The sequence below is a fragment of the Melanotaenia boesemani genome, chromosome 19 (genome assembly GCF_017639745.1).
Source record: "Melanotaenia boesemani isolate fMelBoe1 chromosome 19, fMelBoe1.pri, whole genome shotgun sequence".
NCBI classification, from domain to species: domain Eukaryota; kingdom Metazoa; phylum Chordata; class Actinopteri; order Atheriniformes; family Melanotaeniidae; genus Melanotaenia; species Melanotaenia boesemani.
Window position 1 is genome coordinate 19,988,411 of NC_055700.1, and position 23,703 is coordinate 20,012,113.

Below are 23,703 nucleotides of genomic sequence, written 5' to 3' on the forward strand. Positions count from 1 at the left end.
CTTGAGTATGGTGCTGACCATGTACATCCCTTTATGACCAAAGTGTACCCATCTACAGATCAGCAGGATAATGCAGCATGTCAAAAAAAAAAAAAAAAAAAATCATCATAAATCATCTCCATATAGTTTCTTAAACCTGAAAATGAGTTCACTGTACTCCAGATCTCAGTCCAGTACAGCACCTTTCGGATGTGGTGGAAGGGGAGATTGCAACCAAAAAATCTGTAACAACTATGTTATCATGTCCATATGGACCAAAATCTCCAATGAACACTTCCAACATCCCCACATTTCGACACAGGAATGCCTGAGCTGCCACCTGTCTCGGTTCCTCAACTGCCATTTAAGATTTAGCTGCAGATTTACAACAAACCTGCTAAACTGCTAGTACAGTCTGTGTTTGAATCTTCATTACATGATTCTAACCATAATATCTTGCATTTAAATGAATATGAACTCATTTTGCAGGGTTTCATTTAAGTATTCCAGGTATAACATACATGTGTGTTTAAAAAGTACAAGTGCAGTAATATAAGATCATGCAGCCTGAATGTGTATAGAAACACAACACAGAGTTCCTTTAAAAGTGTTCCACTGCTATGTGAGTTATGCACAGAATAGTACAATGTCCCTTTTGGTTTATTTGCTCCACATAATGCTAAGTGATGTGGCTTGAAAGAATTTTCCCACAGGACCACATGAATGAATGACAAAAAGCTCAGCTCTTAGAGTGCTCAGTGAATGGAAACCAGTGGTACAGAAATGAGGAAGAAGAAAAAAAGAAAGATCTGGGATGTGACTGTCAGAATGAAGAGTTTATCCACAGCCTGATCCGTGCCTGATCTTCCTTAGTTCAAAGCTTGAGAAAGCAAATGAATAGAGGGATGAGAATGAAAGTAAGAACGGATAAATTAAATACAGAGCCACGCAGAATATATCCAGTAGTGACTGCTTAACCCAGCTTGAAACAGGGAATCATCTGGATTCTCACTAGATATATTTAATACGTTAGCAGATTTTTAATTTTTTTAATTCGTTCGTTATTAAACCAGATTAATTGATAGAAGGTGCTACATGTGAAGAATATTTTTTAGTTTGATGCATTTATGAGAGCACCTGATGCAATTAGTTAACTCATTGACACTGTTTACATGTTTAGTTATTTTGTTCTTACATTTTAGTCAGAAGGTTTGTATTCAATAAGGATAAATACAGAGCCAGTACAGCAACACCTTCAGACCTGAATGGTGAAAAGAGGCTTGAAAGATGTTTAAACAATCCAAAAATTAAAAATTTGTTTAATATGATATTTACACATTTAGATGATTTAGTTTTAATATTTTAACGATAAACCAATGGCAGATGTGCAGTTTTGGTCAGTTAAATTTCTGGAGAGAGTTGTCAGGACTTGTCCTTTATAGCAAGCAGAAAAAAACACCCCCCGTCTCCATAACCACTACAAGTCGAATAAGTGCCACCGAGGTACAGGATGTAAGATAATAGGATGTGCTATGACTGGGCAGCAGCCTCTGGGATTGAAGATGAAGCCAAAACTAAAATGACAAAAACGGTAGCTCCTCAAATGACCACTTGGGACTGATCCAAACACGTCTGTCCTCATAAACCTCAGTGAACAAGTCTTATTATCTCTGTATAAGTAAATTGTATCAAAACTGTGCATTCTGCTTAAAGGTTCAACATTTAAGGTACTATTTGCTTTAAAAATGATCATCATGCTAAACAAGTGAGTTGAAGCAAAACTTCCCCACCCTGAGTAATCTCCATTCATCAGGTATGAAAGTCAAAGACAGGAATAAGAATTGTGTCCATATTCTATTTGAAATAAGTCTATTTCTACTGCTATAAAATGGACTCATGGGTTTCACATTGAGTTTGGGCTCTATTATTAAGTCTGGGTTGGTGCTGCTTAAGAAATACACTCAGTGGTTTCCCAGGGTTGTTTATTACCCCCTTAGTTAAGGGACAGTTGATTTGTGAGTAGCAAATAGTCTTTTGTTGTTTATACCTTTTCTTTTTTTTAATGGCATGCAGATTGTATGACAGGAAACAGGAGAGCAGCCAAATTTGTCTTTATTCTGTGGTGCGTGTTTTAGAAGTGCCTTTTATTCATTCATGTCAGCAAAACCCCATTTCCATTATCCACTATCTTTAATTGACTATTGATTTTATTTGAGGTGCGGTACTCATTTCATCACGTCAGTGTCTGTTTGCATTTGAAATTCCTCAGTAACCCCTGACTGCTGTGTTCACGCTCTCCTTGGAAGTTCAACATGTCCTCATCAGTTTTATCACATAACCTGAAAGGAAAACTGAACAAAATGTTCTTTTTCTCATGTTGTGGTGTTCAGCAGACACTTGGATGCAGGTGTTTACTCAAGTTTTATTCCTTTGTTTTTTCTTTCTTACATCTGTCTTATAGATAGGCTTTATTCTTACTTTCTCATTTGAACTGGAGCTAGTTTAACATCGAGCTGTTGCCAACATCCCCTGTGATACCACAGCTGTTTGATAACAAACACCACTGTATGTCATCAGCCATACCCCCTTGTGACTGGTTGATGCCTTGGCAAGTTACTCTGCTGCAACCATAAGTCCATAATAATTTTGCAATGGATTCCCTGAGGGTTGAAATGTCCAACTTGATGACAGCCTGTGTGCCTCTTTGTTGCTCATCTGTCACTTGGTTTCTGGCTTCAATACCATTGTGGTGACAACTTCTCCCTGCAGGTTAACTCTTGTACCAAGCACCTGATTAATAGCATGACTCAACAAAAAAAACCTCACCCCATCTGAAATGTCTAAAATGACAGTGGGTTTTACACTGAAAAGCAAGTGGCTGTGAATAGTTTAAGGCCAGGGTTTCCACTGAAGGAGTCATGTGTAGAAGAACATTTGAAAGGAAAATCTGTAAATGGAAGTAAAATGTTGGTTAGAAGCCAAAGAGCTGGTGCACAGTGGTACACTAATGAGCTGACAAGCTCCCAACTGAGTAAGCAACTTTCATTTCAGCTATGTAATACCGGTACTTAAGCAGTCAGGTAGGGGACCTTTTTAATAATACCACATTTCACTTTAAATAAAAATAAATCCTTAAGCTCGAGGCTATGTTTGTCTTTAAAATTTTTTCATGATCAAGGATCTCTAGTCTTAGCAGGTACGCACGTCAGACCGTGATAAATAACCCTCGGTTCTAATTAAGAAAACATTGAAAGATAAAAGCAACAGATCTCGTTGATTCTACCATCAATTTGAGATTTGGGAAACATCTGAAAGAAACGGCAGTTTAACCTTCACATAATTAAAAATGGTGTTAAAAAGTAAATAAGAGTCATGTCATAATAGCACAAATGTTTCTGAACCCTTAAGAAAACCTGCTCAGTACAGTGTGAGGCATTTATCACTTAAATGGTACTAATAACTCTAAACATCTCACAAAAAATTTAAATACCAGCCATAATTTTTCAAAGTATTACAATCATCTTTAGCACTGTTGCTACTTTGGGTTCCCTCAACCCTCTTCAATTCTTCTATCAGAATAGAAGACGTTTGTTTTGTTTTCAGCTGCAACTGCAGGTTGAATCTAATGCAACAACCAAAAGCACAACATCTTTAACAAATGTGCTAATGAAACTTAAAAAGAAAACTGATTTTGGATACAGTGTGACAAAAAAAAGGGACTGATATGTTCAAATGAGAAGGCAACAACCTGAAGCTTCCCTGCAGTGTTCTCTTAATGAGGGGATTTATCCTTGTTTGCAAAAGTTTAGGCTGATAATCAAATCCGGGTTTCTGTAAATGGTAAAAGAACTAATGTTCAACATGCTTAAGGTTAAAGATGAAACATTATTTTTAGTGTACAGGAACATAGCAACCACTAAGAAACCTGAAGGATTTGAGCTCCCAGGAAATTTCAGTTTCTTAAAATTTTAACTTGTTTCTTATTGTTATAAACTGACACAAAGATGTTAATTTCAAAGCTCCGTAAATGCAATAACTCCTTAAACCTGCCCAATAGCAGCAGCCATGGGCATACAAAACAATTGCTTTATTAAAAAATGCTGAAGTGAAGCTGAAATCTGGAAACCTATTAAAGAAGTGCTCACGTTTTCCGGAAAAGCCGCTCAAATCCCCTGTTTAACTGCAAAATAGCCTGGAAATATGAAATGGCAGTGCACTGCTTTCCTCTGAAACACATCAGAGGAAACCTTTTCTGCATCTTCACCACATAATTAAGTGCAAAGAGCTTAATAATTAAGACCTAAACAAACCTAGAATAAGCCCTGAAGACTAATGGTATTAAAATATAACTTTTTGGTTATAATATGTGAGGGTATGTATGGAGAATAAAGGGTAAAGAATTTTTAGTGTCAAACATACTTTTCTGTTAGGTACACGCCTGGAAACATCATGTATTGGGTTTGTATGGCACCTAACAACAGTGAACATTTTAGTGATGGATCTTTCAATGAGTTCAAATGAACAAATCTGGGTAAAAACTGAGGATGGATTTACCAACTGTCAGATGATAAATATTTCAGAATAGAAATAAAAACATGTATCTATGAAAATCACCCCATGATAATGACCTTGATGCAATTTATCTCTAATATCTGCAGCCAAAAGAGACATTAAACAACAAGTCATCTGTTTAAGTCTGTCATATGCATGCAATAATGCTTAATTTACTAAAAACACACAGATAAAGACATACAACTGACTTTTCCCCGCGTGTGTGTAACAGTTCAGATTACACACAATAACATTGGAAACTAGACCTCGTCAGTTAATCCTTTACCTTCACAGGGTCATTGATGGAGCTCTGGTAGGATCAAAGGTCCTGCTCAGTAACTAGTCTATGTTCTGCCATTTGTAAATCACTCACAAAATAAGAAAAAAAGGAAAAAGAAACAAAAGTCATTAGTCCAGTCATCCTCTTTTATGCTGTGATGAAGTATAATACAGCAGGAGTTTGCATTTATTCTTTAATTCATTCTTTAATTCATTTTTTTAAAGAAATAATGAAGATGCATGTATATAAATTTCGTCACTAATGTCTACACCGACAGAAAAACCTGTTGTACAATTTTCTCTCATGGCTGCAAAGCAAGAACACTTTTTTAAAAAGGAAAAAAAAGTCCAGTTTAGGTCCAATTTTCTTTTTTTTCTATAGTCAAAATAAGCATGAAAAGATTCTTTTCCTCAACTCATACACATAGATATTCATAGGAAGTGACTTTTTCCATTGAGTGTTAAAACAGAAGAATCATAAGTCTAATAGTAGTAGTGAGTCGAAGTCTGAAATCTTTTGTTCAGCGTAGCTTGAAAAAAATGTATAAATGACTGTGCCTTCACCACATAAGTTATTATTAGCATGATTTAGTTGATATCCTAACTTCAAACATAGAAAATACCTACACAGGCTAAGGCTAAGATATGTACTTGTGGAACACCTGTAGTTATTCTGAGAAGATCTGATGTGCATTTCTCTACAGTTACACAGTAAGTTTCTCTAGAAGGATCATTTCTAAATCAGTTCAGAGCTATTGAGCAATGTCTTTGTAACAGCAGTTTGTGAATTACAGAATAAAGCCTTCTATACAAGTCCCCAAATGAAGCTGCACAGTGATGTTCACTGACTAATGATTTGATTATATAATATATAATAATAATAATACTTTATTTATATAGTGCCTTCCAACAACCACCAGGTGACCTAAGTACTTTACAAAAGATAAAACATTACGAAAACATATTACATCAAAGCAATCACATAACAAATACAGAAATATAAATAAGCAAAGGAAAGAAAACACTAAAAATAATAAAACATAAAAGCATAAAAAAACAAAAAACAACTAAATAAAACAGAATAAGGTAATGGGTATTAAAAGCAATAGTAAATAGGTTTTAAGTTTTTACTTAAAAAGCACCATGTCCGGGATAACCTGTAGGTCAGAGAGGGGGCTTATTCCTGACCCTGACAGCACCAACTGAAAACGTTCGGTCAGCCAAGAGTTTACACACATCTGGGTATGCTGAGTAAAAACTGGATGGATGACTTTTTAATCAACTTGCAGAATTCAGCAGGATTTTTCAGATTTTCATTTAAAGTCACAAGACAAGATTTAGATTTTGAATTTCTAATTTAATTTATAAAATTTTTATGTTAATATTATGTAGTCCAATTTCAATGATTATTTTCTCTTTGCTTTAACCCAGATAGCATATTTTTTATAAGAGTGGAAACAGTTTATCTTTGCCACTAATCCTTAATCTTTTATAAGGAGCATGTTTATAACAAATAGCCAAAACTTAATCCCATGACATCTGAAGTTTGAGGAAAAGTATCTAGATCACTATGATAGAGTTTTGTTTGTTAAAATCTTATCAAGTATTGAACTTTAGTCAAATCTTTTGAATGTGTTGGGTTGGTGATTTTAGCAACTGTACCAAACCAAAAGTCCTTGAGTGGATCTGAGGATGAAGGAATCCATTCCCAGTTTAGATTTCCATGTAGAATCAGCTCTGCACTACAGAAGGTCAATAAGTTTAATAGCTACCTCTCTTGAGGCTGATGGCAGATAATAAGATCTGACCACAATAATGTCTGAGCTAACTAGGAACACTAAGCTGACAACTAAGCCTTTTTGACTTACTGATGTACTGAAGACAGACACGGTTTAGATTAAACAAAAACTGCAGTTCCAGCTTCCTTTTTGGCCCCCACTGTTCTAAAAGGATTATATTCATTGATGTTGGCTATGTCAGCAGTGACTAATTTATTCAACCACCTCTCAAAGACAACAATGATGTCAGAGTCATTGGAGCTCATATTTGAATCTAATCCATTGTGTTGTTAACTTTATGGAGACAGACTTTTCTCCCCAAGACAACAGTCAGGCCATGACCACAGGTGTACCTTGCAAGGAAGAGAACTTCTCACTTTCCTGGGACCACAGGAGGATATTACAAATGGTTTATTACAAAAAGGGAAGGAATTGAAATCATTGAATGATAGTCTTGTAGATCAGATCTTTCACTGAGTGGTACACTGACCATGGGCATTTTTAACAGACAGCCAAACAAGTAAAGTATCAAAGACATTTTAAATGGAAGCAGGTGATAAAAGAAAACCCAGGTTAGATCCTCAATCTATGCATGACTTGAATACTTTGCAGGTTACATTAGCCTGCACAGATAAATAATATGTTGGAAATAGGTTGATAGCTATTTAGCTCTGAGAGGTCTCCCAATGCATGGGGTAATATTGGCATGAAAGCTCATTTTTACTTACTTTTATCACAGTCCTTGTATACCTTTGTTTTTGTACCCTGCCTTCACATGAATATATTTACCTTCTTAAAAGCCATGTAGAAATAATACATCATGCTGTTGGAACAACCTTGTTACAGTGCTAGAGCATAATCATCACATTATTACAGGACATAATTTTAGAAACTAATGTGATAATTTCCTACCTTGCCAAGTATTCCCCTGAGCTGCCGTTGCTCTGTTGTGCATCCATGCAGTTGGTAGTTCCAGGTATAAGTGCCATAGCAGGATTTTCCTGGGCTGCACTGCCCACTGCTCGCGCTACCAGCTCCAAGGAGTCTTGCACATAATGATCCAGAGAAGGAGATCCCATGACTCCATGGGCCAGAAGCCCCAGGGGTAACCCTTCTGTTCTCAGCTCAGCCACATTCTGGCTGTCCCCCAAGATCCAGTGAAACTCCGGGAATGTCATCCGAGTAGCTAATGTCCATAAACGGCGCACTTCACGGATATCGCACCCAAACGTCACCAGTCCTGTCTTTGATGAGGGTTTTTTCAGTGTTTCTAGCTGCCGCATAAGAGCTTGCTGCTGGTCTGACTTAGAAGAGAAAGTGGATGAAGAAGATGAAGCAGAGGAAGGTGATGCGGAAGAAGGTGATTCTTCTGCTTCCACTGGATTACCTGATGTCCCTGCTGAGGATGATAATGAAGTTGAAGATGGTGACAGTGTTGAGGTCAGGTTGACAAGAGTGCCCAGGTGAAAGCGGGTATTGTTCTTGATGAGGACAATAAAGTTGCTGATGTTCCACTCCTGACAAAGCAGAATGTTGATGTCCCACCAGCCATTCATCATCAGCAGATAGTAGAGGAGATGGGAAGGTGGAGCCTCCACGGTCTGCAATGCCATTTGGAAATGAAGAGGATTCTATGAGGAGTATTGGAAATAAAATAAAAAGGAGTGAGGAGAATCAGAAAAAAGTAAAGGAAAACAAGTTGATTTGAAAAAGAGAGGGTAATTCAGAACAGGAAAATGGGGCATAAGTGAAAAAAGTGGAATTTCAGAGTAGAATTAACAGAAGAAAATAAAACATAAGGGTGACAAACAGGGATGAAGAGTAATTTGGGGGTGTGGAGATGGGGAGGAGATAAAACATTAGAAGAATGGATTTTAGGTTGATAATTATTGTGAGACAGCATAACCAAGATGGAGTGTAAAGTTAACAAAGAGGATGGAAAGTTGAAAAACAATTAAAATATGGCACCATGAGGATGAGACGTGTAAAGGTATGAGAAAAGAATGAAGGAAGAAATAAAAGAAAGAAAGACAGAGAAAGATTTTTAAGTCCAACAGGAAAAATTACTTTCAATCTTAGAATTCAATTTATTCCTAAAGAAAAAAAACAGTCTGCAGAATGTAATGGATTTCAACCTCCACTTTCCTGCTCCCATGAATATCATTACTCACATCATAAGAGATACAGCTACGTTTGTGTGTAGTCACTTTTCCCTAAAGTCTGAGGAAAAACAACAGAGATTTGTTTCAAAAAGGTCTTTAACGTTCTCCACTTTATTTGATTTACTGCTGTATTTTAAAATGTATCTGAAGCTTGAGAGGTCCACTTTATGGCACGTACAGGACATAGGATGCATTTGTTCATGGTTTCTTATGGACACATTTTCACACTCTACATGATGTTGCACTTCAACCACCGTCCATCGCAAATTCTTTCAACGTGATTAAAATTTGTATATGTTTGCATCAACATAATGTTCATGGAAAGATCTTGCAAAGCAGAGGTGATTCTGCTTCATAGCATACCTTTTATTATGATATTATATCCTTCTTCAACTTTTAAATGTTCTTTGAGAGTTTTCATAATTATTTACTATTTTTATTTAATTAAACAGGGGCAATATGATTTAATGTAGTTCCAGTACAGAAGATTCATATACATGCTGAGACTTCATTATGGCTCTTTAGGATTACATTTACATCTAACGTAGCTCATACATAAATAGTCTTCAGAAGGATAAAGTCTACTGGACACTGAAAATAAAATCTAAACACCACTTGAACATAATAACTTCATCCATGAACTTTAGTAGTACATATCAGACTTCTTGCCTCTGAATTGAAAAAATGAACATTCTTAGCTTTACACTTGAGCTAAACAGGACAGCTTTTATTTCATATTATTCAAGTTGTCTGTTTTTACTTTCAGCCTCCTGCCATCCAGGTAGTCATCAGGAGGACAGACTGAGCTGCTCTGAGCTAAATGAGCTTCTGGATTATCTGCACTACTTACCACTGTCTTTGACTCTTCTTTACTCTTACTGATTTTTCTCTCTTTCGTTTGTCACTGCTAGATAGAAAACGTCTCATTTTTATAAACCAGCTCTCTCTAGTTTGTTTACATAAGATGCACCACTACTTCAGGCAAACCGAGAGGTGGGGCCCCTTCTGGAAAATCTGTAGTGGTCGGCTGCTGTCATTGTAACTCATCTGTCTCGCCTAAAGTTAGTTGGCCCCAGGGGGTCCCCTTCTGGCTCAGGGCCACAAGCATTTGCCTGGTTTGCCTGTTGGCAAGCAGTGCCTTTGTTGCAAATGTGAACAGTCTTCTTCAATTTTTTATAATGGCTCAGCTCTTTTAGTGATTGAAGCTTTTGACACTGCACTATGGTCACAAAACAGTCCCAGAACAGATAATTTAGCTGCTAAAACTCCAAAACATATCCATCAGAACCTCAGAAGAATATAAGAAGTAGTACAAATATTAACATTAGACTATAGCAGGTGCCTCAAAACAAATTTCCCCTGGAATTAATTAGTAAATTCAGCACATCTCCTTAAAGAGACTGTCATCTAATAAAACACTCAAAGTTAAATGTCAGGTTGGTTGCTAATAATTCCCAAAACTTCATGCACCAGTGTTTTTAGAAGCACATGAGAGTAAATGAAGTAAAAAGCACTGACAGACTTCCCAAGTGGAGGTTCGCAATGTGGCTGATCAGAAAAAAGCCTTTATGCAGGAGAATGGAGTTTGTCTCAAACATGACTTCAGTGTTTGTTATTAGCATTTTATTTAGTTTCATCCATTCATTTATAGATTTTTCTACATCCACTTAATCTAATTCATGTTGGTGGGGTCTGGAGCTTATTCTAGTCCCAATGTGAGACAGGGTATGACCTGGATAGGTCACCAATTATTTAAGAGTTTATTTGTTTTATGCCACTTCCTTAAAACACATCTTGTAAACAGTGTTAACAATAACATACAGTGGTGTGATTATCTAGAATCAACAACTCTTAAACATTTAACATAAAGGTCAAATATGAAAAGCTTGCAGATGATTGTCTACAACAAGCTGAAAAATCTAATTGATCTACTAAATAAAATAAATAAAAAACTACACATGCCAGGCACTGCATCTGCGGGATTAAAACAAACCACAAGATCAGAGCAGCTTGATTTCAAAGCTGACACAGTCTTCCCTGTTACACTGCAGATAAAATAAAACTGGCCAGATCAAGCTGCATGAGCTGCCTGATGTGCCTCAGTAAACCTTGGCCTACTGTACCCAGCACACCACACGCAGGTTATCCAGCCAATCAGTCAATCAACCCTAGTTCGTTTGCGGGCACATACCGTGACACACGTAGAACAACACACACTTAAAAAGCAGTGAGCAACTCAGCTTAATTGACTTTACAACTTTTACACAAGCTTTGCACAAAACGCCTATTAGATTAATCTATTGGTCAATTAAAATGATCCCATTAATCACTCTGCCTAACAGACATGCAAATAAGACATTATTCATCTCCTTTTGCATATACATGTACTGTATGGATTACTACTGTAACAAAGGACCAAAAGAAACACTTCATGTTTTACTTCAGTCTTAGAAGGCCTATATCAGGGAAGGAAATTGTAATGCAGTCCACAGGGCATAAGGCTCTCACCTCCTCTCATTGCCCAGGAGGATTGGAGGATTTATTCTCAGCTGCAGCACTTCTGCACCATAATCTCCATAAATCTGTAACCCTCTCTTTGTTCCTCATGCAAGTAAAAAGGTAATAATTTGTTGAAAGTTTGTAAGCCTGCTCTCTTACATACGTGTGGAGATCTACTGCTTTCAGAGCACTTCCCAGCTCAGTCACTATGATCTTTCATCAGTCCATTTGCTTGAATTATACTCTGAATGATTCCAAACCTACAGACAAAGCAAATATGAGACTACTGGTTTTTAGTTCTTCTGCTTAAATAGATGATTAATTTAAGAGAAAGTGTGGAGATTGTTAAAATTGGTCTTTTGATCATTTTTTAATCAGATGGAGGATGGTTTCCTTTTCAAAAAGATCCAAAACCATATTTTGTAAATATTTCTTGCTGTGCTGGACCTCAGAATTGTTCATTTCTTGGTGAAAAATTCTTCATCCACCCACCATGATGAACTACGGTTGGCCCCTGAATCATTCTCACATCTTATTCCTGAAGCAACAATAGAACGTTGCATTTATACCCAATCATTTGATCTGCAATTCTCCTTACAGACAGTGACTATAACTGAATAAATATCTTTAAATTAAATTAAATTAAATTAAATTAAATTAAATTAAATTAAATTAAATTAAAGTAAATTAAATTAAATTAAATTAAATTAAATTAAATTAAATTAAATTAAACCCTACTACCACATTGTAATTTCCATCTGGGATAAATAAAGTATTTTTTCATGTCATTTAATGCAAGACAAAAAAAAAAAAAAAAAAAAAAAAAAAATCCAGTTTTTATTTTACACGATTCTCTGTGTTTGCATTTTTCTCACAACACTAACCATGATCCTAAAAGTCCTTATGACCCAACTTGAGGAGAGACTGTCCTTACCCCCCAAAATATGTACATGCGGGCACATATTGATCACAGTTGACTGTTGCAGTCAGACACATTCAGACTAGATTTGCTATTGACAAGCATTTGGTCTCACAACCACTAGCACCGTGTTTCTCAGTCCTGGTCCTCAGTACCCACTGGCCTGCATGTTTCTTAACGCACCTGAATGAAATGAATGGGTCATTAACAGACTTGCAAAGAACATGATGAGGAAGATCACTAATGTGAAACAGGTGTGATAGGAACACAGCGAGTAGACATAGCCGCTCACTGTATTTATTGTTTTAGTAATTATTTATTGATCATTGCAACCTGTGTTTGCTGCTTTTTGCCCTTACGTGATTACTGACTGCCAGTGACAGAGTGCCTGAATGTTTATGTTTATATTTGTTATTGTTTTTTTTTTCAGGTAGACTGTAAACTGGTTTGCCCTTTGGAGAAAAATAAAGCTGTTTGAAATGAATTGCAATGCTTGTGAAGAGCAAAATCGGTGTGAATGATGTCCTTGACTGTGACAGTCACCTTATGAAGTGAATGCATTTTAGCAATAACAATGATCCATTTCTAACCTTAGTCAAGTGGTTTTGAGTGATGTTTCAGCCTAAATGCAACCAGAACATAATAAAAATATATTATGGAATGTTGCATTTCCATGTAAAACCTGTAATATGGTATCCATGAAGATGGTGATCGTATTATGAAAACAGTGTATTATATTTAAAACAATGATAATTTCTAACTCTACCAAAGTAAAACATTTATTTTCTTTACTAAACCCAACCCAGAATGTGAGAATATTTTAGTAAAGTGTTTCAGACCTCTTATAGGATGTAATATGCTCATCGTGATCTCACAAAGACCCATTGCTGTGCAGCAATAAGTTGCTCCATAAAATCACACCTCTTTTCTTGTAAGACAATTTTTGTGGTTTTTTGAATGATATTATATGTAAAGACTGCTTCACAGGGTGTTATTATGAGTCGTATTTATTAAACAAGCAGCTAATAAAACCGTTTCATTTAGAGGACAACTTGAAAAGGTAGAGTTTGCAGCTGAGAGAAAATGATCTGAAAACCAAAGATAAATTTAAACTTAGCTGACTCATTGTTGCACACACTGCTTTCTAAAATGTTACAGAAAAAGATATAATTTAGATCATCACATTGTACACATCATTAGTTAGCAGTTATGCCCTGACTTGATTTCAAATAATCCTGATCAAAACTTCTTTTCTTTTTGTTTTGATTGTTTGAAATCCCGACCACTGAGTTCACGCTCCCAGCGTCTGTAGTTTTACATTAGCAGTTTCGTAACATGACTAATATCAAACAGTGAAGCATTATGGCAGAAGCTTGTCAACAATTTTGTGCAGGTGAAATCTTGTAAAATGGTAATCAAAAACTACTACTATGAAATAGAAAAGTATAGTATTTAGGATTGCTTGAAGTACTTAATAGCAGTGCGTGTTTTACCTGCAGTGGTCAGAATACTCTCTAGAGAAGCAGGACAGGAGCAGTTCTTTTTTTTTACAGTATTAGACTTCTTAGTTGTATCTAATAAAGTGGTTATTTTTATTCCTCATATCATTTACTTATATTCTTTGACTTAATGATAATATCTCCAACACTTTTGTGGTAAAAATATTCATCTGAACAAAACTACATAACAGAGCATCAGATATTTATTTATTTTACATAAGCCGCAGGTTGTCAGTGGAAACGCTGTGTCTGTCTGTAATTTTCAACCAGCTGCAATATTTCTGGCCAGCTTGGGATGGATTTCTACTTAATTCTTAACATAAGAGACTTCTTTTTCTAGAGTTTCTTTTCCCCTAGAGTTCCTTAATAATGCTCTTTAATATGCTAAATTCTCAACCCTGTACATCTATCACAACCTCCTCTTCATCAACTTCCAGCTCACTTTACTGAGGATACTTTATCCTCTGGTCCAAACGCTCCACATCATTGTCACTTATATAATAAAGTGTGAGTATACTGCATTATCAACGATTTCTTCATGATTAATCGTGTTGTACTGATTGTAACCGTGAACTTTGTCTAGCCTTTATCATAAACTTTGGTGAGATTAAGTGGGACAAAAGTCAGGAAAAATTAATGGGATTTCCCCAAGACACTGTGAAAGTTTTTACATTTTAAAAAACTGTTTTGGGGAAACAGCTGCCAGCTTTCATTTGCTAGTGAAACTATACTGGGTCAGAGGGGAGCTAAGCCATTCCTCTAAAAGTTGCACTTGAGCAGTGCACCATATCTGGGGGTGTGTTTTCCAGTCACTTTTTCTGCCTGGTCAACCTTCCATGCATCCATCCAATTCCATCTACCTCTCCATCAATCTTATTTTCTCTTTGTCAACTTTATCTGTCCATGTTATTTGACTTCAAGGAACCGGTTTTGATTTTTAACATCCACCAGAAAAATACTTCCTTGTAGACAGACCAGGAAATTACATATTCTACAACACACACACACACACACACACACACACACACACACACACACACACACACACACACACACACAAAACCAAACCAATTAGTTGGATTGAAGGGTTCTGGGTTACTTTTTACCCAATATAGTAGGTGTGTGTGTGTGTGTGTGTGTGTGTGTGTGTGTGTGTGTGTGTGTGTGTGTGTGTGTGTGTGTGTGTGTGTGTGTGTTTTGCCACTCCTACAGACCTCTTGCATAGAAAGTGGTGCATAAAATGAAAACCATGCACAAATTCTGTAAGTTTGCACTCACTGATATGAAACAACGAAACCTTTGGTTCAAGGTGTAAACTCTGTAAAATATAGATATGTGATGGTAATGCTCCAGAAACAGATAAAAAAAAAACTGTGAAAAAACACTGTATCTGTATGGTTTTAAGGCACTCACCACAGATTAGCTGGTATAATTAGTTGTATATAGGGAAGTGATGTCTACAAGGATTAAAAAAACTCCAACATTTCAGAGATGGTGTATTTAATCAAGCCATTTTTTAAAAATTTTATTTTAAATGGGACTCAATTTTGCTACTTTAAAAAAAATACTTTACGTAATATACAATACTTGAAATAGTATTGAAAAATACAATTATTGAAAGAGAAAGTTTTACATCTATTGTTTACTGACAAACACTTTCAGAGTGTTTTCTGAGGTGAAGTATTCACCACTCATTCACATCTGAAATCAGACAAACAGGATAAGAATTATCCTTTTTTGATTCTGCATGAGTGGGTTTTCTGATACCATATTAGACCAGAATGCAGAAAGAGATTTGATTAAAGATCAATATTGCTACTTACTAATGGGCTACTAAAGACTTTCCTGACTCACATCTCGGCATACACAAGCAAATATTTGCCTGCCAGATGAAAAGTCTTAAAGCTTTTTCTAATTTTCTAAACAGGGAATTTTCAAGCGCAACTTGGATTGAAATGGCAAACGAGGGCACCACAATGATGTGCTCGCTCTCTCTCTCTTGGTCCATAATGGAGAATTTCTGCTAATGAGATGCTGAATATATTTTCTGCATAAATACCAGGAGAGTTGGCACATTTCAGTACCATGGACAGCACGGGGATCTCCGCGTGCTTCCTCGTGTAATTGAAGCAACAGCTTGTATTGGAAGTTGGAACCACTCCAAACTGATTTGAACAAGATTTATTTAGACTGGATTCAGAGGCCCACTGCACAAGCAAGAAATAAAAATTCTGCAGGAGTTTTCAAATACACTCTCCACAATCAAAAATGGAGATGGGAATAAAGACCAGCAGCCACAAAAGAAGGTGTCGCCTCCTACATCATCTGCCTAGAATGCTGCTCTTTTAATCACGAGCTGGGATTTACAAATCTACAATAACTGAACTTAAAATAAACTTGTAATGTATAAATTGTGGCGTTTTTCTCATGGAGGTTGTCAAACATATATAAACTTGTTCCAGGTTTTCTGTCATATTAATATGTGGCACATCAGACACAAACCCAGGCGCAGTATAAGGTGAGGAACTCTGCACATAACATTCTGATGTAGTTGGGAAAGAACTTTTTCTTTACCTCACTGTGACGCGAAAACTCCCTCTGCACAACGCTGACTACTGGCACCTGAAGCGCAATTGAAATGAAATCCAACTTGACGAGCTCGTCCCGGTTCCGTGGAAAGGCGATCATGGCGGAAACCCCCTGTACGACCACTGTGTGACACACGCTCTCCAGAAAGGACAACGGGTCCTCGTCCTCGGGAATGCCCGTAGAGGAGTATGAGAACGCGGGCAACTCGCCGAGCGCAGATCCAACTGCCATGACAAGCTCCAGAGACAAATTGTAAGGTAGTAATCCGGCCCGGTTCAGAGCCTCTACCGCCAGCAGGACCGAGTCTCGGGGTGAAAACAAGGGATCCTCTTTCAAGGTGTTTACCTCTCGTTGTCGCGCCTGGCTTTTACTCCTGTTGACGCCCCGCTGAGTAGCGGTGACTCTAGTCCTGAGGTTTCCATATCCAGGCGCACTGGCACTTATTTTACCCTGCTTTTCCAACTCCAGCTGTTGTTCTCCAGTTAAAGCTCCCACGTCGTCCCAGTCCTCGGAACCGCTGCCAGCAGCTGCGGACAGTAAACGAGGCTGAACGTGTAAAGCCCCCACGCGAACCGTATGGCCGATTCTTTTCAGCACCTGGCACGGTTGCGGGTGTGAGTGAGCGCAAGGCGGGAAAAAAAGGAGAGCGCACAGTAGTAAACACAGTGGTGGCAAGACCCAGGAACCTGGTCGAGCTGCCGGGCCATACATTACCACCGACTTCATCATCCCCGCTCCACAATTGCGCCAGATCCCCTATCCAACCACCCAACAGCCGAACAGCGGGGCAGCTCCGGTCCCCCTGCTGCCCCCCCGCCTTTGGCCCTAGAGAGCCGCTCAGACCAGCTGCAGCCCCCACTCCCGCTCCGGCTCCAGCTCGCGTTGAAGTTGTGCGTTTCTCCTCTGACACAGACAACAGGCTGTTGACGCGCCAAATTAGGCACGAGCCGCGCATAAGCAAAAAGATGATCACTAAAAGTGCTGCTTTTCATCTCAAAGGATTTTCATCATTCAAGCCAGTTGATTACTAACCAGTTTGAGAAATCAAACGGTAGATTTTTTTTCCACATATTCTACAGGCAGAAAAAATAAATCAGAGTATAGACAAGCCCAGAATGAAATGTCGAAAAGAGGTTAATGCGCACCAAACACATTCCAAAACATTACAATCCACCACAGCAGAATAAAAAACGTGATGGCTTTATGGCTCCGACGAAAATCATCCCATTATCATCCACACTGAAGGGGCCAAAACAGCAGCAGCTACATCTTTTCGGAACTCGAGATTTAATGTAATGTGTAATGTATTAAAATGTATCCCCCCTCTCTTAGAAGCTTTGAAGAGCACACCCGCTGCTTGGCTGGAGCCAACCTCTGGACTGACACTTGCACTGGCAAGACCTCCGGCACGAGAGTGCGAGAGTGCGGTCCTTTTGCGCACACTCCAAGGAGATTTAACCCCGTCCTTACTAGTGTCAGGAGGGATGTGAAATAAGATGTTACAGTCATATGGAAAATAAGCAAATATATAAAAACGAAAAGGCTACTTGTTTTATACAAACACACACACACACACACACACACACACACACACTAAGAGGAAATGGTTTATTCCCAGAAAAGTTAGAATTAGTTTCCATAAATAAATAAATAAGAATGGAAAAAAAAAAAAAAAAAAACTTTTAAAATTATATGGAGGAAATATTTTTTGTGTGTTCTTTGGAAATCTTTCTTTCATTTACAGTTTGGATACTAATTGTTTTTTCAAGGTTTATGTTGGCGGATTAAAAGAAGACGATTCCAGCTGATCAACAGTCCATGTTTGTTGTCTTGTTTCCTTCATAATGACTCTTGTATTTAGGAGACAGATTTGGACTGCAGGCAAGTCAGTCAAGCACACATACATGCTGTTGTAGCCAAATTGTGGGGATTGAGGTGTGACTTTGTCATTCTGAAATGATGACTTACCTTTTTGATGGTACCATAAGTTCCTCAAAAATTTCTGTCTGCCTCTGCATATTTACATATCGCATGCGAGTTCTCCATCCTGTGGGTACTGATGCACCCGCATGCCATCAAAAACACTGGTTTCTGTAGCTTTTTCGGACAGTCTGAATGATCTTCTCTCATCCTTTGCATGTGTTTATATATATATATATATATATATATATATATTTTTTTTTTTTTTTTTTCTACATTTTATATAAAGCTTTATACCTGGCATCTGTTTAAAAGCAGCTAAAAACATGGACTCACTGACCACACATGTGTCAGCTTTCTGGACATCTGAGATGAGTTAATGTCTGGAGAACTTGGCAGTGTTTTTGAATAGAGTTGATATTTGGCTTCCTCATCGCATAATATAGTTTCAGCATACAATGCACTAGTGGACTGTGTTGCATGATAATGGTTTTCCAAACTGTTCCTCAGCTCATGGACCTGCATTGATGCTATTGGCAAGACAGGTTCCCAATCAGTGCCATTTGAGGACTCAAAGGTTCCCTACATCCAACAATGGCTTCCAGCTTTGGAAGCCACACATAGATTATTTTCTACCCAGCACGGCTCTCTGCTGATGATGAAAGACTAAATTACTTTGTAATGTTTCATTGAGAAAACATTTCTAAACTGATAAAATTTTCATTTAATCAGAGATTTTGCATCTTTACTTGTTTTTCTTAAATCAGTGGCTCCCAACCTATTGTCCTTGAGGATTTCCGTCATGCAAATACTAAAAAGCTATGTCCCTCCCTGTGCTGAAAACATGCATGGTTTTATGCTTTTATTTAATTTATTGTTACTTTCATTGCTTTTTTTTTTTTTAGATGCACAAGTTGTGGCCTTAAAGGTGGACTTCTTTTATTTTTTTTAAATAAGGATGTATGTGTTAAAATATTGTATAGCAAATTTTGATCCATGTGATCGAAATGTCCAGATGATTAAAAAAACTTGAGCTGACACACTTCAACTCGTCTCTGTGGACATGGTCTTTTTTTTTTTTTTTTTTTTTTTATCACAATGGCTCTGAATGGTTAAAGCCCCAAAGACCCCCTGTGCTCGTTGGGGGACACACTTGGGGGATCCCAGACTGGGAACCACACACAACATCACAGCAGGTAACGCTCATTTCAGTGTTCATCAATCCAAATATGAATAAAATAGACCTGTATAATTCCAACCCAATCCACTTTATTAATAAAGCACATTTTAAAAACAAAGAAAAGTCTCCAAAGTGCTGCACTTCAACAATCAAAATTAAGTGGATTGGATTGTACAAACAATGCCTATTCAGGTCACGCAACAGAAAGCTACCTTCTCTTAATAATGCTATTTAAATTTATAATTTCCTCCAGATACTGTTAACATCTGTTGATGGGTTAAACATTTAACTTGCTTCATGCCTCTGGGTTTCGTACAGCTCTGATGTGGATGCTGACCTAATCACCTCCCTTTGTTAAAATACCAAGGTCTTTAATGATTGGTTAATGGCCTGATATAGATTAATGAATAGCTAATGGCTCCGTTTGAAATGAGAGATATTGGAAGATCAATGACATTTATTGATCCCACACAGACTGACTTCAAAGAATAGGGAAGGAATGGAAAAACATGGAAGAGGGTTTGACATGGGATGAGCAGGAGGTGGTGACAGTGGTCGACAGGAGGAGATGGAAGCTGATGAGGAGCACTGGAGAGGGATATGGAGGAGAGGGGATTTATGAGGAAATTGGAGAATGAGGAAAGGAGAATGGGGAGGGGTACAGAGGGGGATTCATTTCAATTCCATTTTATTTGTGCTGCTTGAGAACAGCTCATATGGCATCGGAGGGCATTTTACATGGGACATTAAGATCATGACCCAGTAATATATAGAGAAACCCAAGAATTACTCATCAAGCAGGCATGGTGAGAGGGGTGGAAAGGTGAATACTGTAAAGAAATTGAGACAGGTAACAGAGTGGGTGGGTAAAACACTGGTTTAACTCTTTAAAGAAACAAGGGTATTCCAATTGCAAGAGAAAAACGTTTTATTTGAGAAGATGACCCTCAAAAAATATATATAAATATATATATGAATTTACAAGTAATGAGTGCATTTGCAAATATACAGATGGAATGTACTGTTTCTTCATTACTTCATTAACACTCATGGCATATGGTAAAGAAAATATTCTACATTGGAACTTTGCAAATGCAGTTCTACCTTTTTACATGTTTAGCCAATCAGAAATATGTTTGTAGCCTTCAAATGCATTTACTGAACACATTAAATCTTTCCCTCCATAGGATGAAATCAATGCAAATAAATACCTATGTGTGATATTAACAAGACCTTTGAAACAAAGCCCTTGTGAATCTTAACTAAACAATATCTGTGACAATGAACACAGATTTGTCATGAACCTACAGCAACACCAATGTCTTTCATTTATTTGTCCCAAAAAGAAGTTCTTGTGAAATACAATCTTGTTAGAGGATTTTCTGTTTAAATGATCAGTTATTCTGTCTCTTAAAGGTATTTGTTTCATGAAAATGTTAATTTCTTGAGAAAAATATTATCCAAATCTAAATATGTGCTTTTGTCTGCTATTCTGTCTGCTTAGCGTTTTTGTTCTTGGCTGACTTGTCTGTTGGCCCACTTTTGACTTTTGTCATCTTAGTTTTTGGTTTTTACCTCCTAGCCTCCTTTATGTCCCATCAAATCTGACTTTTTTTTTATTTTTTAGCACACCTGTATGTCCTCTCAGAATCTATCTGACCCCTTGTCTGGTTGCATATTCATCTATGCTTCTGTGTCTGCTGTGGTTGTCTGCTTTACTGATGATTTCCTTTACCTGTCTGATTTTCTCCTCATCTGCCCACCTGTCTGTCTTTGTCCTCATTCAGCATCATTGCACAGCTATCTGGCTCCCCGTCACTCTGCCTCCCTGCCCTCCCACCTTCCTGTGAAGTCTCCGTATGACAGAACTGCAGCCTTCACTGACTTCCTACACCTGCAAATAAAATTTCTGCATGGTTCAGTGCTCCCTCCAGAAACAGAGGTAATGAACAGGTGAAATCTGAACACACAAACACTCACACAAATTCAAGGTTACTGCACCTATTAGGCAAACCTTCACCTAATCACACCAGCCCAAATACATGAACACACAAAGACACCAGACACAAACTCCTCCTATGTGTACAGCTTCATTTAACATGAAGGGACAAAAGAGGGGTTTGAATTTCACAATCTGTTTTATTTTTATTTTTTTTTATTTCTATATAAACATCATAAATGACAGAAAATTGCATCCAGGAGAAGCAACCCTGGTATTTGTATTAAGAAATCTCCTGTTTACTGGAAGCTGACACTCAAGTGACATTTCTTTGATAGAAGTTCTGTACAATGATGGTTGTAAGGAAAAGAAATTAAATGATAAAAATAATTCAATGTTGCATTTATGGGAATAGCAAAAGTCTGTTATGAGTAGCACTCTCTGTGACAAAAAGTCTCAGGTATTTGTTAATTACTCTTGTTTATCTTCTTGATGGAACCACTACTGTGGGTTTCAATTCACAAACTTGATTAATTACTCATTGAGTATTCTTTAGCCAGACAAAAATACTTGGTTGTAGTCATTAGCTTGCTTTATAATCTACTTAATCCAATTTAATTCCTTTAAACATGTCCGCTCCACCAAGGTGATGCATCAGAGGCTAATCGCCAAACAAAATGTTTCAAATTCAACTCTTGTGCAGCAATAAATTTGGCTACAACTTTTCAGTTAGCTCCTTGTTGAACTGCTGCCACAAGGTCTCACAGAGAGGATAAAGTTTTAACTTGAAATATAGTTCTTATCCTTTTTGCCAAACACTTCTTAATCAAACATAAAAGTTTTGGTTTTGACTTTCTGTCTCTCCATGTGATCTTTGGCAAGCTGGAGACAGGCAGTAAAGTTCTTTTTGCAGACTAGAGGATTTCTCCTCACAGCTCAACCATGCATCGCCGTTTTTCACTTTTTTCTTGTAGAAAGAAATGGGCAGTTAGCTTTCCTTGGTAGGTCTTTGTAAATTGATCCAAATATTGATAGTATCAATACCAAGGCTAGTATCCGTATAGTTTGATACCAGCATGATGAGATCGATATTTTTCTTGCAGAGGGCTTTGGAGGCAAAAAGCCAAAGTATGTGAATAAGAGCCAATCAATAGTATTTTTTTCAATATCTTTGTAGTTTATTTTTTTATCATAATCAATAATTAAAGGCAAATCATTAAATGATTGTGAAATTTCAAGCAAAAAGTATCAGTATCATATCGGTATCTGTGTTACTTGCCCTGGATTTATTTGGTATTGGATCAATACTAAAATGTGTGGTATCGCCCAGACCTGTTGATTGGGGGTTTGAGAATCTGATCATATTTTGGTTCATATTTGGCTGAAGAATTAAAGATTATATTAAATTACAATGAAACATCGACAAGCTTCCACAGCTGTTCAAACAACTGCTTTCTTATTTTTGCTGGGTTAATAATTTAATAACTTTAAACAGCATTATATAAACATAGTTGGTTCATTTCCATATTATGGAAAAAATATATTCTAAAATCTAAGTAAAAATTATCAAACAGAAGTGGATGTCAAAGGCAATATTATTGGTGAATGAAAGAAAAGATAAAACTGCTAAAACAAAGCTCTTTTAATAATCTTCTCAGTGCAGTATAAATCATGCAAATTTAATGAAGTGTGGGAAGAAGCTAATGCTAATTGTGGGTGACACGTAGGATGAAGGAAAACAAAACTCATTTTCAGCCTTATGTCATCTGTCTAAACTCAGCCCCCTCATCTCCTCCATCCTCCTGCTGGTGACCCAGAAATTCTTGTGACCCCAAAAAAATACTTTGAAGAACATGTCAAGTCAAAAAACTCACACAGAGGAAAGATCAAGTAAAAAAGGAGGCTTATTGGAGGAACTAAAAGAGAGGATTGACCAGAATGTCCTTTGCAGAAACTTTTGTAGCAGCTGCAACCTCTGAATGGGGCATGGTATGTTACACTTTGAACTGAGTCCACTTTAACACAAACAGATGTCATACTCACCAGATAGAAATATTCAAAGCCTTAAACTGCAACTAAACAATTCTGCTGCATTTGTGTCAACCCTATTTATTAGACCTTGATTTAAAACAAAAGGAAGTCTCATTTTGTTAAATGTGTGACACTTTTCCACCTCTCATCTTGTTTGTCCTCTCATTCTTTGCTTGCATCTCTAGTGGGAGGGACTAAGATGCAAAAAAAAAAAAAAAAAAAAAAAGAGAGAGCTGCGCAGAGGAGGCAAGATAAGGAGGCCTGTTTTGTTTCGGCTTATGTTCTTGTTCTTATGTTCTTGTGTCTTCAAATCACAGCAGCAAAAAGGCTGAAAGTTGATCTCAGTGCATACTAAATACTTAGCATGCACTCTCAGAA

General features: G+C 37.3%; 1 protein-coding gene across 1 annotated transcript in view; it reads right to left on the bottom strand.

Annotated features, from left to right (window-relative positions):
• The window catches only part of grin3a (glutamate receptor, ionotropic, N-methyl-D-aspartate 3A), a 70,506-nt gene extending 53,143 nt beyond the window's left edge, over positions 1 to 17,363 (bottom strand). The window contains exons 1-2 of the mRNA XM_041970625.1: positions 16,241 to 17,363; positions 7,500 to 8,218 (exon numbers count right to left, since the gene is read on the bottom strand). Of these exons, the coding sequence (XP_041826559.1) occupies positions 7,500 to 8,218; positions 16,241 to 16,984 (1,463 nt within the window). The 5' untranslated portion in view covers positions 16,985 to 17,363. The remainder of the gene's footprint in view (positions 1 to 7,499; positions 8,219 to 16,240) is intronic.
• Positions 17,364 to 23,703: the final 6,340 nt, after the last annotated feature.